Consider the following 8,188-nt stretch of genomic DNA (forward strand, 5'->3'; position numbering starts at 1 on the left):
CCTCGCTAATTTGTCTCAAATTAATTAGCGAGTGACAATATTCTAGCAAATCAGTCGCTTAGGAGTTCAATCAAATAAAAGTAAAGTAGCGAGGGATATTATTGTCACTATTCCGTCGCAAGTGTTTGCTATACAATTAGCGAGAAATAATTCGCACACTAACTCGTCGCTAAATAAAGTTTGTGGAAAAAGGCTAATTAGTGTAGAACAATGTTCCTAGCTAATTCGTCACAAAGACTTGAAATGTATTTTGTGATGGACAATTTCCTAGCTAATTTGCCACCAAAATTTTTATTTTTAGCGGGCAACTAGTTTCTCGCTATTTTGTTGCATAATATCGTAAAATTCAAAATTAGGGTAGCGACAGAAAACAGTCGTCGCTAACTCGTCGCAACAGATAAATCATTCAGTTAGGGAAGTGTTCCTTGCTAATTAGTCGCTAAAGTAGAAACACGGATATTGAGCGCCTAGGACCTAAGTAGCGAGAAATTTGCGATGATTAACAACTAACACACTTCGTTCGCTGATTTCAAGTCGCTGATTAGCGGACGAAATACATTTGTCGCTAAGTTGTTGCAAGTTTAAACTTGGCAACTGCAATTTTGTCGCAAAGCAAAAGCTATATCCTACCTATTTTGTAGTAAATTATTCACTAATCTCGTTGAAAATTCGTCACAGAGTTATAACAACTCCAAATCTAATCGAAAAAATTTTAGAAATAACTGGTCGCAGTTGAGTCACTAATTAAAAGTTTATTTAGTGAGGAATTAACGATCGCTATAACAACTGATAGACTTTTCTCGCTTATTTCATGTTGCTACTAATTTATGAGAAAACACGTTAGTCATCCTTATTCTGTCCTTATTTCATATTGCTTCTAATCACTAACTTCTATATAAATCCATAGAAAATTCATGAAAAATTTGAAGTAAATTTGTCAAACACTCTAATATAATTTGACCTAATTTTATCACTAATCTAAAGCTATTTTGAATGAGAGAATAATTAAAGTCCTAAAGTCGTGACTAATAATTAGCTAGCTAATTGTTAATAACTAATAACTTACAATATTCTAGCAAGATGTCAATTCTAAAAAAATTTACAAATAACTCAAATCAAAACGTTTTTCTTAAAAAATATTTTTTTTTTCTTTTCAATTAGGTCACAACTTTGTCATTATTTTTAATGGAAAGTTTGTTGTTAATTTGGATTGAAGTTTAACATTAATATAATTTATAGACAAGTTTAAAAATTTAATATTTTTAAGAAATGAGAGCATAATGTTGATAATTTTCAATGACAAAATATATTAAAAAAATATATAATAGATAAGATAATAAAATTGTTATATATGAGGATTTATTTGTATATGATCGTACAAGTATTATTATTAATTAAAATTATTTTGGAGTTCATTCAAAAAGATTAATTTGTGCTAGTTCTTGAATTAATAATTAGGATCGTCGAAATGAGTCAAATCTGTCAGACTAGCTCGTTTACTTGATTTAAATAGATGGATATTTGATTCTAAAATCAAACTCGTAAAAATACAAACCTAATACTTATTTATTATTTAACAGTTTGTCACTAATAAAATATATTTTAAATCAATTTTGTTATATACAAAATATCCAATAATACATATTTAAATTGAACTGATTTATAAAATTTTAGTTATGAAAATACAAAAATATTCTTAAAATAAAAGAGTAATACAAATTATTTTAGTTTATTTATTTTAATATAAGATCATTAACATTTACATACATATTTTCGTGTATATTAAAAAAATCTTATCTATCTTATAAAAGAGTTTTTAAAATTTTTAAATTCTTTTTCAAAAAACTCAAAATAAAAATTTGAAAACAAAAGGAAAAAGATAGTAACTCAAAAAACAAAACAAGTTATATTAATTTAAAAAAACATTTAATTTCAAAACTTGAAAACTTGAAAACGCATATATAAACGCCATTTTCATTATTTCAAATAAAAAATTGCGTAAAAACGCCATTTTTAGTACTTTAAATCAAAGATTGAAAATTTCATTTTCTTTATAGTAATTTTCTTTTGTCATTGTAGCCATCATCGTAAAAGGAGAAAGACAAATAAAAATTGTTGCTTAAAATAACCCCAAATGATCTAACCCTCATTCACATTCTCTCCTCAATATTTTCTACGCCAAAAATAAGTCTCTCATATCTATAGTTAGAGACTTACTGTCCCCTATTGTCCTCCGCACTACTAGAAATAAGACTTTTTCGGACAAAAATTTCAAACGAAATTTATTCCGTCTGAATGACTTTTTCATTTCGGACAAATTTGAGACAAATGTTGAACAATTTTTAGTGGAGATATTGAAATAATATATTCTGTCTTAAATTTGTCTAAAATTTGTCCCAAATTTTGGCGCCAAATTTTTTTTAGATGGCGCCAAAATTTTCATACAGATTAGCAACACATTTTGGACAAAAACTATAATTCGTCCGTATTCCATCTGAATATGCGCAATAACTTCAGACGGATTTGGGACGCATTTTGAAAAATGTTAATTCTATCCCAAATTTGTCTATAATTAGTCTTAAATACTTTTACTATAACTAACCCTTCGAAGTAGACAAAATTTTTTCCCATAAATTTGAGACAAAAATAGCATCATTTATAAATTCCGTTTGAAAGTTCATCAATTTTCAAACAGATTTCAAATATTTATTAAAAACTTTTAAAATTTAGTATAAAAATATTATTTATATTTTAAATTAGTCTATGATTTGTCTCAAATATTTTTACTATTCTAAAATAAATTCTTTTTTCCTAAAATAACCTTAATTATATATAACTTATAAAAAGGTACCGTTTTTGTTTGCACCTTTCAACTCCAAAACCTCTTGATCAAAATACGAAATAATCATCATATCAATTAACATCTTATTTATTATTATACATATTTTTTAAAATTGGATTAATAGGTACGTTAGCGCTTATTTATGCAGGCTTTTTTATATAAATAAATAAATAAAAAAATTAATTCTCATAATACGCATACAGAGAAAGCTTTACAAAAATGCGCAGGCCATTGTTCGCAAAGCACTCGCGAAATGGATTTAGTGTCATCATCTCAGGAGAGGCGCACACGAATTGAAACTTCTCGTGGGGGAAGTCTTTTTGTGCCTAGCGCCAACGAAATGGGTACTTTTGGTGGGGTTACCATGAAATTTAGTTGGTTTATTTTTAAAATATATTTTTAAATATTTTAAAAAATAAAAAAATCATTTAATTTTTTATTAAGTTAATAATTTCTTTTTATATAATATCAAATATGAAATAAATTACAATCTTAAAATAATTAATTGAATCATTATAGATCAACCATTAAAATATAAGACTAGAAAATTAATCTATTATTCACCGTAACTCTTTTAATTCAGGTAGTACGTACTCAGTATTAAATAAAAAAAATTTAACAAATATACTTATTCAATCCTAAATTTTAGAACTAAATTGACTATATTAGTTTTTTTTTCTATCATTGTATATTATGTTTGACTTTTTTTTAGTTAAACTTGGGAGACTCTATCTTTTATTTTTTTTATATACTCTTTCTTCTTTTTTTTATTATTTTATTTTTATTATACTTAATATTAAATTTCTCATACAAATTTTTATAAACCATCTTATATTTAATTTTGATTTTTTTAGTTACCTCATATTATTTTTTAATTTATTATTTTAATTATTTACGTTATAATAATTCAAATTTTAATTTTTTAACAAATTTAAGATAAAGTGTATCAAAGAATTACATATGTAAAAATTTTAAAAATAAATTAGAAAAGTGCTAGGGGTGAGTAGATTTTGTGATTTGTAGCCATCAATTAGCCATCAGTAGTATTTTTAATGGTGTGAGATTACATCTAATGGTGGACAATTACTCATTTTTCCTTTAATAATTAAATGCTGGCCAAATTTTAATAAAAGTGCTAGCTCCTAGACTTTCTCAATAAATTATATCCAATCTTCTAAAAAAAATAATAAAAATAAAATATAATAAAAAAATCACGTAAAATAAAAAAGTCATATACTTTTTCATAAGATTGTAGTATATTAAAAAATTTAAAAAAATACAAATAAATACATTTCTTAGTGGACTTTTTCATACTATTCATTTTGATCTTCATCCTCATTGTTCTCGTCGTCGTCCTCGTCTTCGTTCTCATCCTCATCCATATCTTCGTCTTCATCCCCAAGTGGCTCATCATCATCATCATCATCATCATCATCATCATCATCATCATCATCATCATCATCATCTTCTTCTTCTTCTTCTTCTTCTTCTTCTTCTTCTTCTTCTTCATATCTTGTACTATTAGTATCCAGTAAATCAACAGTAATGTCAATATCATTTGAGATATGATTGTTAAATTGATTTGTGCCATCTTCTTGATATGCAAAATCTTCCGTTGTTTCAATCTCAATCTCACCTCTTGCTTTAGTCTTGAATACAAACCACCATTCTGCTTTTTCTTTGGTGTTTCTCATTGGATGAGGTGCAAAATATACTTGAATTGCTTTATGTGCAATGATAAACGGATCATATTTACCATATCGTCGATTCTTTCGAATCTGTATGATTCCATACTCTTTGTTTACCTTTGTTCCTTTGCCAATTGTGGGATCAAACCATTCACATTTAAATAGTACAACTCTTTTTAGTGGTAGCCCAGTATACTCAACTTGAATAATTTCATTAAGCTGGCCATAGAAATCATTTTCATATTCACCATAACCTGTGCCTTTGACACATATTCCATAATTCTGAGTTGACTTTCCACTTGAATGAGATCTTGTGTGAAACTTGAAGCCATTGACTTTGTAGATAGGCCAACATTTAACAATTCTCAAAGGACCCCATGCCAAGGAATGAATATTCGAATCTGTTACATTATTTAAAGGATCATGAACCTGTATTAAATAAGAACCAATAAGTTAGAATATAATATGTCATCTACCAAAAATTGTGTGTACAATAAGACTATCATATCATGTTGACTTACATAATTTTTAAACCATTTTGCAAACTCTGCTTCAATAAATTGATCAACTTGTTCATCACTTAAAGTAATATGATCTTAGCGTATGAAATCCACAAAGATGCTATAGTACATGAATTTTAAATAAATTAAAATTATTAATATAAGAAAATATTATTAATAGTAAGAATATATATAGGAAGATAAATACTCACTCAATATATGGCTTAATTTCATCACAGTTTATTAGTATATGATTCATAGCTGCACTGAATTCTTTGTCATCTAAATAACGAGTTTTGCATTCACCAGCAAAACAACCAGGCAAATTAAAAATAGATAAATTTTGCTCAATTGAATCATCACCTTCATCATTTTGCTTTGTATCGATGCTAGTTTGGTTAAAATAGTACTCACAAAAGTAAGAAATCTCCTCAATTAGGTATGATTCAACGATAGATCCTTCAACATGTGCTTTGTTCTTGACTTTTTTCTTAAGATGATGGAGAAACCTATCATGAAAAAATTCATAACAAAAATCAAATAACAAATAATTGACCTAACAAAACAGTAAAAAAAATTTGAGAGTAAATATAGAGGTGTGAATAAGGTACCTCTCAAAAGGATACATCCATCTATATTGCACAGGACCACCAAGCAATGCTTCAAATGGCAAATGAATAGGTAGATGTTCCATTGAGTCAAAAAATCCAGGAGGAAAAATACGTTCTAGCTTGCATAGCACAATTGGAATATTTTCTTCTAGCTTATTTAGAACATCTTCTCGTAACGATGTTGAGCACAAATCTCGAAAGAATTGACTTAACTCTATTATTGGCTTCCATATCTGCTCTGAACTAAAAGCAATTGGCAGTAAACGTTTCATAAATATATGACAATCATGACTTTTCATTCCATATAACTTGCCCTCTTTCATGTCAACACATCTCCCTAAATTTGAAACATATCCATCAGGCATCCTTAACTCTTTCACCCATTCACATATTGCCCTCTTTTGCTGGAGGGTAAATGTGTAGTTTGCTTTGGGTTTTATAATTTTACCTCCACTTTGTTTTGGCAGTTCTAAATTTTTTCGCTTGCAGTATAATGACAGATCCATTCTAGCCTTTGCATTATCTTTAGTCTTCTCTTTGATGTCCATGACAGTATTGAATATATTATCAAATACGTTCTTCTCAATATGCATTACATCAAGGTTATGACGGATTAAATTATGACGCCAATAAGGCAAATCCCAAAATATGCTTCTTTTGGTCCAATTATGCGTACTTCCATATCCTTCTATCTCAAGTTGCTCAACATCACTTATCTTATCAAAATTCTGAACTATATTCCATATTTGCTCTCCAGTCAATCTTGGCGGAGGTTCTGATCTCTCAATTCTATTCTTGTAGAATGCATCCTTGTTTCTTCTAAACATGTGATTATTTGGCAAGAATTGTCTGTGGCAGTCAAACCATGATGGCTTTCCTCCATTTTTTAATTGAAATGCCTTGGTTCGTTCCATACAGTATGGGCATGCTAGCCTGCCTGCTGTCATCCATCCAGACAACATTCCATATGCAGGAAAATCATTAATAGTCCACAACAATGCAGCTCGCATTACAAAATTTGACTTGGAATGAATATCATAAGTTAAAACGCCATCTTTTCATAGTAGTTTTAGCTCATCAATCAAGGGCTGCAGGTATACATCAATCCTAGTTTTGGGATTACGAGGACCAGGATAATCATGGATAAAAACATGTAAGGAGTTTTCATGCACATAGAAGGAGGCAGGTTATACGGAGTGACAATTATTGGCCAACATGAATATTGTTTACCAGATTGACCAAAAGGGGTGAATCCATCAGCACATAATCCTAGTCTGACATTGCGTGGTTCTTGAGAAAATTGTGGATGTTTTCTATCAAAATACTTCCATGCTTTTGAATCCAATGGATGCTCAAGAACTCCTTTAAACTCGTGATCAAAATGCCATCGCATGTGAGATGCTGTGTTCATTGAAGCATAAAGTCTTCTTAAACGAGGTATAAGTGGTAAATAGTGCATTCGTTTTAAAGGAACTTGTTTACCCTTTTTACCTATCTTGTACCTTGGAGAATGACAAAATTTACATTCTTTTCTTGGTATATCATCCTCCTTATAATACAGCATACAACCATTAATGCAGCAATCAATTTTATTGCTTTCCATGCCAAGTTTCGATACTAGCTTCTTTGCTTCATAAAAATTGGAGACAAGTAAGTTATCCTTCGGCATCACTTCTTTCATAGCTTTCACGAAATCATCAAAGATTTGTTGAGATACATTTCCTTTAGCTTTTATACTCAACATTTTAACTGCCATTGATAATTCTGAATGATCAATACATCCCTCAAATAATGGGCGCTGAGCAGACTGTAATAAATCATAAAATTTTTTAGCTTCTGCATTCGGAGGCTCCTCCATGTTTTCTTCAAATTGACTCATAAATTCTGGTCCAGCAGCATCAACCACCATAGATTCATATGAATTTCTTATTGGCACATTAGCATGCGGAGAAGAACATGTACCTTCTTGATTATTATCTTGATCTAAATTCAAATGCAAAGGACTCTCTTCATGTGAATCCCAACACCAGTATCTTGGCATGAAACCACATTTATATAAATCTAATGAAACCTCATCTGGAGTTAAGAAAATCTTATTTTTATGTTTGTTACAAGGACATCTAAGTACACCGCCTTCAAGTACAAATTGAAGTTGTTTTGTAACTATATCAATAAAATTTCGAACACCATTGACAAATTCCTGTCGTAATCCTCCTCGATTTGGCAAATTTCTATTGTACATCCACTTTCGATGTTCTGGAATTTCCATACCTACATATAAAGTATATTAAAATTAGATTAATTAAATTATTTTTTTATGAGATAACCAACTATGAGTATAATTAATTTAATGTTATTACAAAATTATAATATTATATTTTGATAAATAATAAATCATCTCAAAAAAATGTATCACACTTCACCGATAATTTAAATTACTATTAAAAAATTAGTATACCATACTATTAAAATGAACTATTTTACTATAATTTTTTAGGAAAAAAACTTAAATGTATGTGTTGACATTTATAATATAAAAAAATGATA

General features: G+C 28.8%; 1 protein-coding gene across 1 annotated transcript; it reads right to left on the reverse strand.

Moving 5' to 3' along the window:
* Window positions 1–4,155: 4,155 nt before the first annotated feature.
* LOC107494546 (uncharacterized) lies at window positions 4,156–6,651 on the reverse strand. Its single transcript, XM_052263091.1, has 5 exons — window positions 5,642–6,651; window positions 5,243–5,539; window positions 5,052–5,109; window positions 4,362–4,959; window positions 4,156–4,232 (listed from the first exon to the last, which is right to left on the reverse strand). Exons 1-5 carry the CDS (start codon window positions 6,649–6,651, stop codon window positions 4,156–4,158), a joined length of 2,040 nt encoding a protein of 679 aa, XP_052119051.1.
* Between the last annotated feature and the right edge of the window lie 1,537 nt (window positions 6,652–8,188).

The sequence above is a fragment of the Arachis duranensis genome, chromosome 6 (assembly GCF_000817695.3).
Source record: "Arachis duranensis cultivar V14167 chromosome 6, aradu.V14167.gnm2.J7QH, whole genome shotgun sequence".
NCBI classification, from domain to species: domain Eukaryota; kingdom Viridiplantae; phylum Streptophyta; class Magnoliopsida; order Fabales; family Fabaceae; genus Arachis; species Arachis duranensis.

What these genes read in the sequence shown, in the direction of transcription:
- LOC107494546 (XM_052263091.1), bottom strand. Translation starts at nt 6,651, where the DNA reads ATGCGAGCTGCATTGTTGTGGACTATTAATGATTTTCCTGCATATGGA. An exon ending in GAAATTAAGCCATATATTGA is followed by an intron (nt 5,110 to 5,242) that starts GTGAGTATTTAT and finishes TATTACTTTAAG; the next exon opens with TGATGAACAAGTTGATCAAT. An exon ending in CAAAATGGTTTAAAAATTAT is followed by an intron (nt 4,960 to 5,051) that starts GTAAGTCAACAT and finishes TATTTAATACAG; the next exon opens with GTTCATGATCCTTTAAATAA.